Genomic DNA, 16,462 nt, shown 5'->3' on the forward strand with positions numbered 1-16,462 from the left:
GACAGAGAGAGACAGAGCATGAGCATGGGAGGGGCAGAGAGAGAAAGAGGGAGACACAGAATCGGAAGCAGGCTCCAGGCTCCAGCTGTCAGTGCAGAGCCTGACACGGGACTCGAACTCACAAACTGTGAGATTATGACCTGAGCCGAAGTCGGGTGCCTAACCAACTGAGCCACCCAAGCACCCCTGATCCAGTGTCATTTCTTGAGTCCTGCTCAAACTGTTCATGCTCCCAGCCACTGTCTCTCTTCAGAGCCCCTGGATTCTGACCTATCCCCCCAGGAAACACCCTGCTTTTTAGTGAACTGTGGCTGAAAGCAGGGGGTCTTATCCCCCTGGTACACGGAGAAGAGAAGAATGGTGAGGACCCCAGCCTACACACATGGCAGAGACGGCTGAAGAAAGGACTCCCGGTGCCCTCACTGTATTGGTGCTCCCAAAGTGGCTCAAGTATTTGCATAAAGTGAATTTTTAAAACATCAGGTGTTCTATCATAACACATTCCAGAGCCAAATTTACTTCTGAGTTTTCCCCATTTTGCTCTGACTTCATTGTGCAACCTCTGATCTCTCTCGTTGGTCAGCTGATGGCTTAAGTCAAAGAACACACTTGGAAGAGTAATTCTAAATGGTGTTAAGTATCGTGTGTTTAATAATGAACACAACTGGAGTCACTAAGAATTACTAACTAAAAACACTTATGAAATGGTATTCATATTTAGTATTAAATAGGTAAAAATTCCACTGCCAAGTTTCCAAAAATGGGTTTAAAGAGTAAATGAACATTTGGGTCCTTTATCTATTTCAAGGTTTTTTTATTTTATTTTATTTTATTTAAAAAAAATTTTTTTTTCAACGTTTATTTATTTTTTTTGGGACAGAGAGAGACAGAGCATGAACGGGGGAGGGGCAGAGAGAGAGGGAGACACAGAATCGGAAACAGGCTCCAGGCTCTGAGCCATCAGCCCAGAGCCCGACGCGGGGCTCGAACTCACGGACCGCGAGATCGTGACCTGGCTGAAGTCGGACGCTTAACCGACTGCGCCACCCAGGCGCCCCCTATTTCAAGGTTTTTAAAAACAACTTCTTAGCCTCATCCACCAAGTCCTACCTGATGTGTAAACCTCTGTCTGTGAATAACCAGCTCCTTGTTTTGACATCACTGTCTTACAGTACCGCTTATTTCTTTTAAGATATAATGGTTTATTCGGGGTCCAAAGAGTTGACCACCCTGGTCCACTGCCAGGGTGGGTGGGAGATGGTTGATGCCATCGGTGGAGGACCCAGGAAGCAGTCCTGAAAAGAAGACAACCGGGGCTGGAAGGGACAGACGAGGAAGTCACGGAGATGTAGCAGCTGAGGTTCCTAAGAGTGGAGGCGTCGCAGAAGGAAAGGCAGTGCCTCCGTGCATTAGAGACGCAGACGGAACGGATTACACTCCTGAAACCTCACGGCAACAGCAGAGAGACCTTTAAGAAAGGCGTAACCCCGTGAGGACAAAGGCAACAAAAAGAGGGCGTCAGCAACAAGATTTCGGAAACTGCAGAGCTGCTGGATGGACTGGTAGCAGAATGTCGTGGAAACACTGGAATTATGCCGCTGGGGAGTCCCGGGGCTGGGGGCTGGGGCATCAGTGGAAGTGAGGGGGAAAGTGGGTTCTAAAAACAGGAGCACAGGTTGAAAGTCTGTTTAAGATACAGCTGGTCGGCTCTCTGCCCCCCCTCCCCCCCGCCCCCCCCACACAGAGGCTCTGTGCCAGGGAGGTGGAGTTAGAAGTATTAGATCAGGGGCACACGGCATTGAACGGGGAAGTTCAGGGACAGCCACACAGCCCAGCCCCTCTGTCCTCAGAGGATATCAGGAAAACCATCACCAAGATCTCAGAGATACAAGGTCACTTACCGTACCTAGGAAACAAGAACGGGTTGCTATAAGGAAAGGAACATTCGAAAAGCAAATGAGCTCGTGGAAGTTAAAAATGACAGGATAAACGAAACACGATAGGAGGATTAAGAGTTGAGGAGGGAGTGCCTGGCTGGCTCAGTCGGTGGAACATGAGACTCTTGATTTCAGGGTTATGAGTTCAAACCCCACGTTGGGTGTGGAGCCTACTCAAAGGGAAAAAAAAAGGAAACATAAGAAGTTAAGGAAATATATCTGAAAGAACAGCAACAAGAAAACAAAATGGAAAGGAAAAGTTAAAAAATAAAATAAAAACAAAAACAAAAACAGAGGGGGCCAGCTTCTGGGAAAAAAAGACCCACAGAGAACAGAGAAAACAGGAGAGAAGAAATCAAAGAAATAATAGAATTTCTGAGAATTAAGGGTCCTCCTTTTTTTTTTTAAGTTTATTTATTTTTCAGAGAGAGAGAGAGAGTGACAGCGAGAGAGAGTGCGAGCACACACACAAGAGTGCATGGCAAGCCCAGTGAGGCCCAGGAGGGGCTCAAGCCAACGAACCACAGAGTATGCCCTGAGCCCAAATTGGACGCTTAACTGACTGAGCCACCCAGGCGCCCTGAGAATTAAGGGTCTTAAGTTTCTAGTTATAGTAGACAAAATAAAGGTACTTTTAGACATGCAAGTCCTCCCAAATTACTTCTTTAGCACTAATTTTTTTCAGAAAACTATTGGAGGATTTGCTCTGTCAAGACAGAGTAAACAAAGGAGGAGTAAGACACAGGATCAGGAAACAGGGAGCCCACAGGGGGAGGGAAGGGAGAGACAGCTTTTCAAGAAGATGAGCTACACACTGGCTGGTGTGAGTGCCATGGGAGGAGACTCACCCGGCTGGAGGGGGCCCGGAGCCCCATTACCATTAGTACACAAGACACTGAGCAAACAGGAATCAGGACAAACATCAACTCCGGGGCAGGAAAGGCAAGGCACCTGGAGTATACTCAGGGGGTCAGCTGCCAGCAGCACTTTTGTGGTCAGAAGAGCATCGATGCTGACACTGACTGACATGCGTGGGACAGCAGAGGGATGGGAGGTGCCGATGGAGGTGCTAACTCCTCTCACCCACACCTGAATATCGACAAGAAGCAATGTAAAAGTGTGATTTTTAGAGAAATGGGGGGTACATATCAAAGAATCCGCTCAAAGAACTGAAATGTTTGTTTCTGGGAAAAGAAAATGGGAACAGGAAAGGTGGAGGACTGCTGAATTTCAGAGGCTTTTGTTTAGACCACACGCACGTCAATAACAGAGAAAATAAATTCATAGTCAAAAGACCTCAGTTATTGAGGGAACAGAGTCTTGGGAACAGTCTGCTCCCAGGAAACATAACCCTAGACTTGGCCCAGATGCGTGTGCAGCGAACCCGACAAATCCCATACCTGTGGTGCCTTTCCAGCTTTGAGGGACCGCACGAGCTCCCCCTGAGCAGCTATCCTGTTGAACAGTTCCAGAGGGGAGGCACACCCCTGTTCGCCGTTGGGCACGTCCGCCATCTTCCAGGACCTAGGTCTCTAGCTGGCTAGGGCGTCGGAAGATTTGCTCGGTGGTCCAGACAAAACTGTGGGGGGCCAGGGGGAGAAGGGGGGGAAGACCGATTAACCAACCACCGCGGCTGTTTTACTGCTCATGCATCTACCTAGTCCTTCGCCTTTCCAACAAGGATGGAGGAGTTACAAGAAAGGGCACGGGGAAAACAGCGGTGATAAAGGCATCGGCAGGAATTTGGGGCTATGAAGGAGAAAAGAGGAAGAGCAAGTGCAGTGAGGAGGACTGACGGAGGGGCTGGGAGTTCAGGGCAGCAAAGGAGGACCCCTAACTAAGTGCATGTGAGCCTCACCCGGTGCCCAGCGCACAGGAAGGACGCGTGTTTGTTCAGGGAGCAAACACCAAAGTGTTTTAACAAACCTAAGTCCACTAGAGCTAAAAACATTTGGCAAACTGCTATTTACTCTTTATCTTAATTGTGCCGGAGATGAGTTTCCAGGCCTTTGCAGCCACAACCAACATACGGCTGAACAAACGGCTTTCTCTGCCAGCCAGCTGCTCTGTTCTCAGCTGAAGCGAGGTGGGGTGGAGGGCAGGGCCTTATCTGTCCCGGGCTCCAAACGGGGAAAAAACTATACATAGCCCGACCATTCTACGTGCTGACTAACTTCACTGCAGACCTCTGAGGAAGGTGTACCGGCACCTTTTAGTAGTTATTATTTTCTGTTAACCTTGAAAAAGGTGGGACACAAGGCAGGCCACCCAGTGTCGCCTTGGAGCAGAGACCAGCCACAGTCAGTCCCCTTTTGGGTCAGTGTCCGCTTCCTCATCTGTCAAGTGGCACCATCAGGAACCTCTCCACCTACCTTGAGGGCTGCTCTAAAGAAGAAATGAGGAAAAACCAGCTGGTAGCCTTTCGTAAACTAAAACAAGATATACACCTACTACGAGTACTGTCGTCAGGGTTCCGGGGCTCGGCCGAACCCCAGCTCCATCTATGACTTGCAGCTGTACCTTGAGTGAGGACAGGACAATGACAATGGGCTGTGCCAGAGCAGCTAACTCCCGGCACCTCCGTACCTGCTACTTTTCTGAGCACCTTATACACATCTGCTTGCGGAAGCTTCACGGCAATCCTGTGAGACAGATCTGTTGTCTCCATTTTACGGATGAGCCAACCGAGGCACAGAGAGGTTATAAAACTTCCCTGAGATAACACGAGCAGTAGAGATGGGACATAAGCTCAAGCAGCTGCAGCTTACACCCTCCAAAGCTGTCCTACACGTTCCCTGACTGCGAGGAGTCTCAGCTTCTCGACCGTGAGGTGTGGCTGACGGTAACACTACCTGCAGGACTGGTGTGTGGATGGAGTGTGACAGTGTGGGTTAACAGACAGTCCAGGACAGCATTAGCCCCGTGGCAGAGGTTCAATAAATGACTATTTTGTGTCTAACTGTTTAAGTTTTTTTCTATTAACTCTCTGAACCAAACACACAAACTTGAGGGGTAATTTTTTTTTTTTTTTTTTAAGTAAGCTTCACACCCAGCATGGAGCCCAACGCAGGGCTTGAACTCACAACCCTGAGATCAAGACCCAAGCTGAGAGCAGGCCGAATGCTTAACCGGCTGAGCCACCCAGTAAACACTACTTGTGGGGTTCAAATTCACGACCCCACGATCAAGAGTTGCATGCTCTACCAACTGCGCCAGCCAGGTGCCTCAAGGGGTTATTTATTTATTTATTAATATTTATTTATTTTTGAGAGAGAGAGAGAGAGAGAGAGAGAGAGAGAGAGAGAGAGAGAGACGGAGCATAAGCAGGGGAGGGGCAGAGAGAGAGGGAGACGCAGAATCCGAAGCAGGCTCCAGGCTCTGAGCTGTCAGCACAGAATCTGATGTGGGGCTCGAATCCACGAACCTTGAGATCATGACCTCAGCCAAAGTTGGATGCTTGACTGACTGAGCCACCCAGGCGCCCCAGGGGTAATTTATTTTTTATCAATTTGTTAAGTGTTTACTTAAGAAGTATATAAATTTTAACTAGGCCAATTTTTACATAAGTCAATGAAACTGTAATACTGAAACCAGGATGAGACAATAGTCAGTTTCTTTTCCCCCCTTGCTGAGAATCACCTCAATTCCCAGAAAAGGAAGTCGGGTGAAATGATTGTTTCAGATAACAAAGCCCCAGTTTAGGGAAGCCTATAAAAAAGATAAGAAATGCGGAAGAGCCTCTGAGGAGCACCTGTGAGGACAAACACTGAGGCTCGTATCAGATAACAATCAAAGGGATGAAAACCACTTCTAGCCACAAATGGCCAAACATCACATCCCATGGCATAGTATATGCTCTGCATTAGCAGATGAGAGGCTGATGGCCCAGGGAAGTTAGAACCAGCCCCTGAGGTTCCACTGCCAGGGTAGCTAAGCTGGGACCTGATGCCAAAGCTCCTCTAAGCCGTGTGCTCTCTCAGAATTCCAGCCGCTCCCCCTGCCTGGAATGTGATAACCTCCTCTTCATGCACACTTCCTGTTATCTTACTAATTCAGACCTCAGCTCTTTTCAGCAGCCCTTCCTGACTCCTGCGCCTCTGGGGCCAAGCTGATCCCTCTGTCGTCGGTGGTCCCCAAGCATTTTGTTAGTAACTCTACCAGGGCACTCACACTGCATTTACTTATTCACGTCTTCTCCACTAGACAGTGAAAGCAGGCACCAGGCTTTCTCTTCCATGTGCTTCTAGTGCCTCATATGCAGCAGTTTATCAGCATTTATTGAATTAATCAGTCTCATCAGTCACCCAGTTCAATCCTCACCGTAAGGTTTACATCCTTATGTTATCTTCACAAGTGCTTTTCCCACTTTAAGGTAGATTTGCCCCATGTGGACTTTAAACAGCCTCATTTTTTTTTTTTTAATATGCCACTTTGGCAAATTGATTATTTAAAAAAAATTTTTTTTAACATTTATTTATTTTTGAGAGTCAGAGAGAGACAGAGCATGAGTGGGGGAGGGGCAGAGAGAGAGGGAGACACAGAATCGGAAGCAGGCTCCAGGCTCTGAGCTGTCAGCACAGAGCCCGATGCGGGACTCAAACTCACGAACCGTGAGATCACGACCTGAGCCGAAGTCAGACGCTTAACCGACTGAGCCACCCAGGCGCCCCTAAACAGCCTCATTTTTAGCATCCTATCATGGAGCTGAGCCTGCCAGGATTTGGGAAGGGCCAGGATGATGGCATGGCACCTACTCTAGGTTTCACACTCCCAGTTTGGTTTCTTTCCCCACTACTAACATCCGCCTACCATCCTGGTCACTCTCTTTGGAATTCCCTTTGCTTTATCCCGGTCCTTCCAAACACATGGTGTCTGCCATAAAAGGAAACTGGTGACAGCAGTAAGGTTCTAAAGTCTGTGAGTAGGGCCAAAAGCAAGTACAGATCAGAATTACCCCTAAAAAATTCCTAAGGAAAGCACCAGGTAGGACAACTGGGTGAGGCCTGGACAGATAATCTCCCCGCTACAATGGAGCAGATTACTGTAGAGAATCAGCTAGATGAATGGAGTCTGTGCTTAGGGTCCATAACGTAGGGAAAAATATGTCTTTCCATAGCAAAATTCCATTTGAGAGAAGCACACGGGAGCTAAATCTGATGAGACAACAGCAGATGAGGTCTCCCCGCTCTTGTGATGGGGAGGCAGACAGTGCATGGGAACCACCCACACGATAAACTGTGCGTGTGTGTATGATGCAACCTCAGTGAGGAGACAACAGAACAAAACCTCTTCTGTTTCAGGCACCCACCCAGCTACCACCGTCTCATGTGCATGCTGTCCTTTTCTCTCACATCTAGTTGACATGATCTAGAATGAAGTTTAACTTTGGAGGTTTTTACCCCAGAGTTCAGCATGCCTGAAATGACATGCACGCTAGCATATGCATAGTTTTCAGCAGAACAATCAGGTTCCAGAGTATCCAGGTTACTTCTACAACGGGGTCTGAGATGCCAAATGTACAGACAACTGTCTTGGTGTTTACTGCTTAAACTGCGAGGAGGGCTTTGAATCTTTGTATGTATATATAGAGAGAGTGAGAGGTGGGTGGGGGAGAGAGGGGCAGAGGGAGAGAGAAAATCTTAAGCAGGCTCCAGGCTCATCACAGAGCCTGACTCGGGGCTCGATCCCATGACCCTGGGATTGTGACCTGAGCCGAAATCAAAAGTGAAATGCTCAATCAACTGTGCCACCCAGGCAGCCTTGAATCTTTCTTAAGGAGACTTGTTTTATCTGCTTAACAAATCCTACGATCTAAAGCCAAGAAACAAAGCTATAATCTGTCGAGTAATCTATCATCTCCTCTGAAAAAAATATTGGGACTGGAAAGAGCAGAACTGCATACTCCATAGCAGACCACAGTGCACCTTTAAAGAAAAAGTCAAGAGCTCTTAAAAATTAATTCTCAATTCCTCTTTTTAGAGAACTTGAATCTTGTGCTCATTTTGACAGGTTCCGTTGTTCCGGAGGGGCATAACAGGCACCTGAGGAAACTGGCTGCTTTTGGGGTGAGGAACAGAAAGTAATAGAACTCTTTAACTGAAAAACAGGACTTGGGCCATAATGAAATCATCTCACGGAGGATCAGAACACTCTGCAATCCGGGGAAAGGGGGCACAAACACAGCCAATTCTAGAGCAGCCGGGAAGAGCAGACGACCCAGGAGTTTCTGGATGCCTGGAATACCACCAGGAGGTGGGTTACCATCCCTCACATCCTGGCCCCGGAGTGTCGGTGACAACAGCTTTGTTGTTCCCAGAGGACAGGAAAGTGACTGGTAGAGCAAGGAGTTCTTTAACACTTGGAACCCTGGGACAGATTATGTCCACCTTCTCTTTGTTAAACGCGGGGAAAAGAGGTAATTTTCTCCTTCAAATGATAAAATGTACGTGATCTTCAAATCTCCCCTTCAAATAAAACGTACGTGACGCAAAGAAGACGTCAACATACAAGAAGCCGGCCGAAGACAACTGGCGTGTCACAATGAGAATGCTGACGTTAGGGTACTGACAGTGTAAGGAGTCCTCGTCAGTGAGAAACAGGATAGCCAACACAAAAGTGCGGCAAGTCAAGCTATAAATCCAAACAGGCACCTGCTCCCCCGAGATCTCCATCCCCTGGGGAAGTCGTGAACCACATGAACTTGGGTCAACGGGATGAAATACGATGCACGCTCGATAAGCCCTGATTCTGGGAGAGACCACTCCTCACCTCCCCTGCCCCGCCCCAGCCCAGGTTTCCAGCACTTGGTAAAAGGCTGGCAAAAAATACCAATAAGCTCCAAGCCTGGCAAAGATGGCAATACATACCCAGGTTGTGGGAGACACTGCAGAGGTGGCCACTGGTCACGCCGGGCAGTTGAGGAGCTGAGACTGCCCTGTACAGCCAGCGGTCTTCTTTAATAGTCTTCCCCTGTTTCTTTCAGTTTCCTTTTTAGTAAAAGGCTCTTCTGTTTTTTTTTTTTTTTTTTTTTTTCCTGTTTACCCCACTCTTCAGCTATTTGCACGTAGGGTTTTTTTTTTTTTTTTTTTAAAGAAATCACTCAGTTTCTCGGAAACACTTGAGATTCTCGACCAACCTCTTTGAGGAGACTGTCCAATCAGGGGTGGGCGGGGTGGGTGGGGACCAATGAAACCCTCTTGAGAAACGAGTCGTTAGCCGGTCATTGCATCAGCCACCCCATACATTCCCTAGACTGGCCTCCGTATAACCTCTCCACCCTCTTCCTCTTCCCCACCCAAGCATCAGTGTGAGTAAGTGTTATGTGTAGCCGTGGAGAGGCCGAACGGCGACTGTGCCTTCCCTGCAGGTGTTCACTGAGGCAGCGCAATGCAGTGGAAAGATCATGAGTTCTGGGGTCAGACGGGCCTGGGTTTCAATCCCAGCTCGGGCATCTCAACACCTTGGGCAAGTCACATTACCTCTCTGCTTCATCCTCGGTTTCCTCATCTGTGAAATGGGCATAAAGAAGCCTCCTAACTTTACCGTGGAGGAGACTAAGTACGATACCAGAGGCAAAGCCCCCGGCACGTGGCAGAGCCCCGTTAAAAGTGGGGGCTTCTCGCCATGGGGAAAGGGAAGAGGTAGGAGACGATGCAGGGTCGGTGCCGGCAGGAGTGGGCAACAGACGGGGACGCCGGCGCTGGGAGGAAGGGGGCGAGGGGCGCCGTGCCAGCCTCCGCGCCCCTCGTGGTGCCAGAACCCGGCGGGCAGCGAGCCGGGCTCGGAGGAGGATACTCCGGGCCCTCGCCTGCAGGCGGCTCCGGGAGGGCCAGGTCTTCCGGCACCGCCCCGGCCTCCCGCCCTCCCTCATCCCCTCACTTACCGGCCCAGCCGGGCCCTTCAGCACCGCCGGCTCAGCCACGGACGGCCTCCTGGGCGTCCTTGGAAACTCCTTCCGGCCGGAACCTCTTCCGGCCAGGCTGCACCCTCATTGGCTGTTCGCGCGGGGGCAGGACGGAGGCCGCGGGTGATTGGTTGGAGGCCCCGGCACCAGCGGAACGCGACTGGGCTGCGGTGTGCCGGCGGGACTGCCTCCGGGAGGACCGAGCGCTTCCGGTGCGTGTGGTGAGCGGCGGGCCCGGGGGCGGGAGGGGGCTGGAAGCCCGCGGCGGCGGCGGCGGCGGCGGTCGGAGAGCACCACACCCCTCAGCGCGGGCCTTTCTCCGTCCCTCGCCCGTCCTTCATCGCTGCTGCCTTCCGGATGCGTGGTGCTCTGGACCAGCCTCACCTCCAGCTCTTGACAGCTCGGCTAACTTCTATTCATCCTTCAAAACCCATCTCTGGTCGTATCTTCTTTGTTGCCTTCGTCGGTCTGTAGCCTCCGGCGCAGGATCCGTGTTCTGTGTTTAATCGCTGTACACACCAGACCCAACATAAGGCTTGGCACAGAGTAGGTAATCAGGATATGTTTGTTGAAGGAGAAGATCCTATTTCTTTTACTTTTCTCTGTGCCCCCTCCCACCAGGTTGCATTTCACAAATATTTCTAGATGCTGGGGATCAAACAGTGAACAAAACACAAGGAGTCTTGTCCTCATGGAGCTGACGTGCTAGTGACTCTCAGGGCCACTCCCCCGTTTTGTAGCCTCGTTTCTCCAATGCTCTTACCTTTCTCCCTGTACCTCTTTGTCTTAGTTGAACGTCCCCACACCATGAAATATTTTCCCTTTTTTCCCCATTTGCCTTAGAAACAAAAAAGGCAGCACTTTTCCCCCCTAAAGTTTCTGTTGTTCCTGATGTTTCCCATTCTTTTCCACTTTTGCATGTTTTTCTTGAATCACCCTTGCCTCCTTCTCTCTTGCCCCATTTGATTAGTTTTGCTGTTTCATTCTCCAGTGCTTCTCACCACCTCTGTTCCCTCACCTCCTCCAGAGCATTAATCGCTCGGATGTCACCGTTTGTCTTAGGTCTGCCTCGGCCACCCTAGAGGAAACTGCAGCCCCAAGCTCACCGCCACCTGTACTGTCCTGTTTTACTTTTCTCCTTAGGATTTCGTACTACGTCACACCCTGTATTTCACCTGATTATGGTCTGTCTCTCCCGCCGGCATGTGAGCATGGTGAGCACGGGGCATCCTTCACTGTGTCGCTTGCTACGGTGTGCTTGGGGTGGGGCTTGGTGAGTAGCCCATGCTCCATCAGTATCGAATAAATGAACGACGCGTCCACGAAGCAGGTAGTGTTGGGAGCCTTATCATCCACCCTTCTGCATTCATTCAGTCCTTGCTGCCTTGCCTTGTTAGGAAGTGGGCTAATGGGCCCCAGCCCCACTACTCTCTGATCTTTTGCCGTAGACCTCTTTTGAAATTCCAGCCATCGGCCTCTCTTGTCTTTAAGTTGACCGCTGCAGAAAACTAGGTGGGCGGGATTCCATCTCACGGCTGGGCACAGACTCCCTGCTGGTGGGAACCTGGTGGGTTCCCTGTGACAGGAAGGAATGGCATGCTGTGGTGTGTGGTGCTGTGCACAGGAGCCGAGACAGGTGAGAGGTCTCATCAGGATGGGCCTCAGGACCAGGCCAAGTATGTAGAGAGCAGAAATGCCAAGTTGTTTGCAGAGCACAGTCTGTTAGTTTATAATTAGTCCTTTACATTAGTTCTGCTTGAGATACGCTGGCCAGTTATAGAAGTTTTATTTTACCTGCCTAGATTGGGCTGCAGGTGGGGGTGCAAGTTTTGGAGGAGGTAGACTACAGACATTTGTTGAATGAAGACGTAACGTGTTAGGCAGTGGGACCCTTCAGGTGATGGGTACCCTTTGGTACCCACCGCCCAGGGAAAGAGCTGGTGGTAGGCTGTCTGGAGTGGCTTAACAGAGGACCCAGAGGGAATCTCTGGCGCTGACCTGACCCCATGTGTGGGAGTAGGTGTTCAGTGTGGTACGTAAGGTAGGGCAGGGTGGGGCGTTCTTGGAAGTTGGTGGGTTGCCAAGTTTTAGCGCTGCTCCACTGCGCCATCTGCTGTCCTGGATGTGCTGGGCATCCCTGTCTTCCTCCTGACTGTGCTTCGTCTTAAAAGCACTGAATGGGGCAGAGAAAGACAGATACCCTATGTTTTCACTCATATGTGGATCCTGAGAAACTTAACAGAAGACCATGGGGGAGGGGAAGGGGGGAAAAAGTTACAGAGAGGGAAGGAGGCAAACCATAAGAGACTCTTAAATACTGAGAACAAACTGAGGGTTGATGGGGGTTGAGGGAGAGGGGAAAGTGGGTGATGGACATTGAGGAGGGCACCTGTTGGGATGAGCACTGGGTGTTGTATGGAAACCAATTGGACAATAAATTATACTTAATATATATATAAAAAAAAACATTGAATGGGACTCCAGACTGAAGTACTTCTTTCTAGAAACTAGGTGGCAGAAATTTACTGTGTATGATGGCTCAGAATTTCAGGAAGAATCTTTTAAAGAATTTTTAAAAACTTTATTTGTTTATTTAGAGAGCGTGCACGCTTAAGTCGGGGAAGGGCAGAGGGAGAGGGAGACGGAGTCACAAGCAGGCTCTGCACTGTCAGCTCAGAGCCTGATGTGGGGCTCAGACTCACGAACTGCGAGATCATGACTGAGCTCAAGCGAGGTGCTTAACTGACTGAGCCACCCAGGTGTCCCAGGAAGGATCTTTTAGAAAGGGGAGATTCACTGCTGTGTCAGTGTGTGTTTGGAGTGAAATTGGGGGATTCAGACCACACCTTCAAAACTGGGGGGGATTGGTTGCTTGAACACCCTAGTCTTGTGTTGTGGGTCTGTCTCCCCAGCTGGCTTGTTGTTGAGACAGGATATCTAGGCAGTAGGGGGCGAGGGTAAAGGAGGGACTGGAGCACAAGGGGTGGAGGAAGGTACGGGTGACATGCTTTTCCCACTTGGTGGGTTCTGGACCTCTTCCCATTTCAGTATTTTCAGACCTACCCTCAAAGGCCCAAAGTGATCTTATGAAAGACATCTTAAAGTCCTGGAACTTTCTGTCCAGGCAGCCTATCTCCATTTAGTCGCGTCCTCTTTTATGTCTTTCAATCAAGTTTTAGTTTTCTTCCTATAGATATTGCTAATTTTTTGCTAAAGTCATTCCCAGATATTCCAGTCTTCATTTGAAAAAAAAATATATATCTTCTAGTTATGCCTGGTATGTAGAAAAGCCCTCATTTAAAAAAATGTTTTTTGATTTATTTTTTTTAATGTTTATTTTGAGAGGTGGGGGCGTGAGCAGGGGAGGGGCAGAGAGAGAGAGGGAGACACAGAATCCGAAGCAGGCTCTAGGCTCCAAGCTGTCAGCACACAGCCCGACGTGAGGCTCGAACTCACGAACCGTGAGATCATGACCTGAACCCCAGTCGGATACTTAACCGACTGAGCCACCCTGGTGCCCCAAAAAAGCCCTCATTTTTTAATGTGTTTCTTCCTAGAGTTTTCCAATCATGGGTTTGCTAGGTGGCATGTTTTCTTTTAATTACGTGTGGTGGTAAATATTCTTCCATGCGTATTTTCTGACATTTGACTTTTTTGGTCTTAGGTAGTTTGTCCTCCAACGATAGCAAGAAACTGTGTCTTCAATGGCCTCATTGGTGGCTTATGATGACTCAGAGTCAGAGGCTGAGACTGAACCTGCGGAAAGTTTTAATGCTGCCGGCCAGGTGAAGGACACCTCTGATGTGGTCAAACCTTGTGGGCAGGATTTTGCATCAGAGGCCCCAGGTGTGACAGAAGGGGCAGCACTGCCCACAAAGCACGGTTCTCATGAAGACCCAGCTGGCCATCGTCTCCCCCTGGTTAGGCTCTGGAGAAGTGACCCAGGATCTTGCCCCAGCCAGAGGCTACAGTGGCCCAGAACAGAGCCTGAAGCCACCTTCCCCACAGGCAAGCCTCCTCGACCTTCCCTGTGGACCAGCCACGTTCCAGCTGGCCATGTGCCCCTGGCAGCTGCCCGCTTTAAGCAGGTGAAACTCTCCTGGGGAACTTACGACTCCCCCAAGCCATCGTCCTGTGCCCAAACCAAATCTGAAACCCCAGGTAAAAATGGCAATTCTCTTCAGAGGAAAAGGTGTGAGGACTGTGTCGTGCCCTACACCCCCAAAAGATTAAGACAGTCGCAGGCATTAAGCACAGAAACAGGCGAGAGTAAAGATATGGAGGCACAGGGTCCCTCTGTGGGGCGTGCCCCGGCCCCTCTCTGTGTGGCCCCCAGAGTGTCCGAGTTTATTGAGCCATACTTGGACAGTCCGTATCGAGAAACCACGATTCCCAGGAAAGTGCTTTTCCACCTGAGAAGCCACAGGGGCCCCGTCAACAGCATTCAGTGGTGTCCAGTCTTCGCCAAGAGTCACATGCTTCTCTCAGCTTCCATGGATAAAACCTTCAAGGTAAGACTTGAGTGATCCCCCTTCTTCAGGGGCTCTTGGGAGTAAGCTGCCGGGGTATTTTGTTCTTCACGACAGTGAGGTAGGGGTGCTGCACGTTTCTGTGGGGAAATTTGTATAACTCTCTCCGTCGTGTTTGAAAGTGTGTTCTCGGTGGCCCACCTTGGATTGCAGGTTCGTTTTGTCTGCTCTTCCCCGATGCCGCCTCGCCGAGGGCACCAGAGGGTACTAGTCCTTGTCCCTTGTGGGGACACTGAGGACGCGCAGGCACGCTGGAGCCCTGGGTGGGTGAGGTCGCTGAGGGAGGCCGTCAGAGTTTCGGAAAGCAGGCCCAGGACGAGTCCCGGGCTCCTGTGAACCACGCTGAGTGTTGAGCCTCGCCAGCTCCGTGCCAGGTGCCGTGCTGGTCCCTGGCCTCGTGGTAGAGGCCGTGGACGAGGGGAGAGGCTCTCCCAGCCCTCGGCTCTGGAGTGTAAGGACCAAACTGTCAGTGGGATGCGAGTGCTTTGTGAACCCGCCGGGAGGGACAGCAGCCCGGTCTTGGGGGGCTTGGTGAAGGCTTCCAGAAGGAGGGGAAGGTTCATGTGGTGAAGGGAGTGAGATGCGGCAGAAGGATGTCTTTGGCTGTAAGCATGGAAGTCTTGAGGGGCCTGGTGGGGGTGAGGGTCCTGAGGTTAGGGAAGCGGGCAGGGGCCGGACCAGGGGATGGTTGCAGATGCCGTGGAGGACCTCCGGTTCCACAGAAACTCTTTTTCCTCGTTGTTACCTATTGTATTGTATTGTATTGTATTGTATTGTATTGTATTGTATTGTATTTATTTTAACGTTTATTTATTCTTGAGAGAGAGAGAGAGAGACAGAGCACGAGCGGGGGAGGGGCAGAGAGAGAGGGGGAGACACAGAATCCGAAGCAGACTCCAGGCTCCAAGCTGTCAGCACAGAGCTTGACACGGGGCTCGATCTCGGGAACCACGAGATCATGACCTGAGCTGAAGTCGGACACTCAGCCGACTGAGCCCCCGGGTGACCCTCGTTGTTACTTATCTTAAAAGCTCCTGACATCACGTAGACTTCCAGCGAGCAGACCCCACGTACTCAGGTATGTCGTGCGGCGGGTGCGTCGCACCTCTGACCTGTCTCCAGCCCCTCCCCCTCGCTCTCAGCAGCACCTAGGAAGTCACCTGTGTGCAATAGGTGCCACATAAGTGCGAGCTGAACGAATGCTTCCTGGAAAGAAAATGGCTTTGGAGTTGAGGGAACATGGCTTCAGATCCAGTCTTGCTACAGAGCACCTGGTCGGCTGGTCGGCTGGCCCCACTTCCGGTCTGGTGTCTCCTCTGTAAAGGGCACAGTCATACCTGTGTCATGTGACCAGGTGAGCGAAACACTTACAAAACCCTGTCGCAGAGCTAGGTACCCCTCCAGGTGCTCGGTGAGTGTCAGCTTCCTCCCTCTATTTTCTTACTGTTCTGGAACTATCCTGCCCAGGACACTGTGCTTGCAAATTACGTTTTGAGCTTTTCTCCTAGGAGGCGTTTTCTGAAATGAAGAAAGGAAACCTAAGGACAGTGAGGCTTTGAAATAAGCTAAATCGATGGGTATCGTTGTCATTTTTGAGTGACCAGTTTGGGTCATGAGCCCACTTATCTGTGTTCTCTTCTGGCGGGGCTAACAGAGTCGTTCGGGGACAGTGCCGCGCTCTGCCTTCGGTCTGAAGCCCAGGGACTTTACACTCGGGTCTTTGGTGCTTTTCCTGTGGGGGTGGGGGCTCAGGAGGCTTGCGGTGTCCCCAGTGTGCCCTGTAACAGGCTTGGTTCAATCCCATGCTGCTGGGGCTTCTCAGCGCTCCTTCTTGAGAGGCTGCGCCCGCGGGGGGCCAAGTGCAGACTTGTCTCTTTCGTCCGAAGCACATCTGGGGGGTTTCTGGCGGGCTCGTGTGGGCCTGTGTGGTGCCAGGCCGTGTCTGGCTGGAGTCACAGTGGTCTGGGCTCAGGGTCAGCTTTGTGACCTTGGGCAACACACTTAACCTCTCAGAGTCTGTTTCCCCCCCGATCACACGAGTCTATGAGACCTACACTTCTGAGATGGGACACGTGCCCAGGCACATGTGTCTG

The 16,462-nt window shown here is 50.6% G+C and overlaps 2 protein-coding genes across 14 annotated transcripts in view; one reads left to right on the forward strand and one right to left on the reverse strand.

Annotated features, from left to right (window-relative positions):
- Positions 1 to 9,853, reverse strand: part of WARS1 (tryptophanyl-tRNA synthetase 1) — a 31,665-nt gene extending 21,812 nt beyond the window's left edge. Inside the window, exons 1-2 of one of the 2 annotated variants that reach the window (XM_030319972.2) lie at positions 9,820 to 9,853; positions 3,338 to 3,516 (exon numbers count right to left, since the gene is read on the reverse strand). In XM_030319972.2, coding sequence (XP_030175832.1) covers positions 3,338 to 3,451 — 114 coding nt within the window. In that variant the 5' untranslated portion in view covers positions 3,452 to 3,516; positions 9,820 to 9,853. Of the gene's footprint in view, positions 1 to 3,337; positions 3,517 to 8,803; positions 9,117 to 9,819 lie in introns of those variants that run through there. The other variant, XM_030319971.2, reaches the window with a different exon arrangement.
- The window catches only part of WDR25 (WD repeat domain 25), a 140,767-nt gene continuing 133,423 nt past the window's right edge, over positions 9,119 to 16,462 (forward strand). Inside the window, exons 1-3 of one of the 12 annotated variants that reach the window (XM_030319960.2) lie at positions 9,783 to 10,052; positions 10,984 to 11,054; positions 13,505 to 14,351. In XM_030319960.2, the coding sequence (XP_030175820.1) occupies positions 13,545 to 14,351 (807 nt within the window). In that variant the 5' untranslated portion in view covers positions 9,783 to 10,052; positions 10,984 to 11,054; positions 13,505 to 13,544. Of the gene's footprint in view, positions 10,062 to 10,107; positions 10,391 to 10,902; positions 11,055 to 11,109; positions 11,477 to 13,504; positions 14,352 to 16,462 lie in introns of those variants that run through there. The other 11 variants (XM_032593459.1, XM_030319965.1, XM_032593460.1 and 8 more) reach the window with 11 other exon arrangements.

Source organism: Lynx canadensis, chromosome B3 (assembly GCF_007474595.2).
Source record: "Lynx canadensis isolate LIC74 chromosome B3, mLynCan4.pri.v2, whole genome shotgun sequence".
NCBI classification, from domain to species: domain Eukaryota; kingdom Metazoa; phylum Chordata; class Mammalia; order Carnivora; family Felidae; genus Lynx; species Lynx canadensis.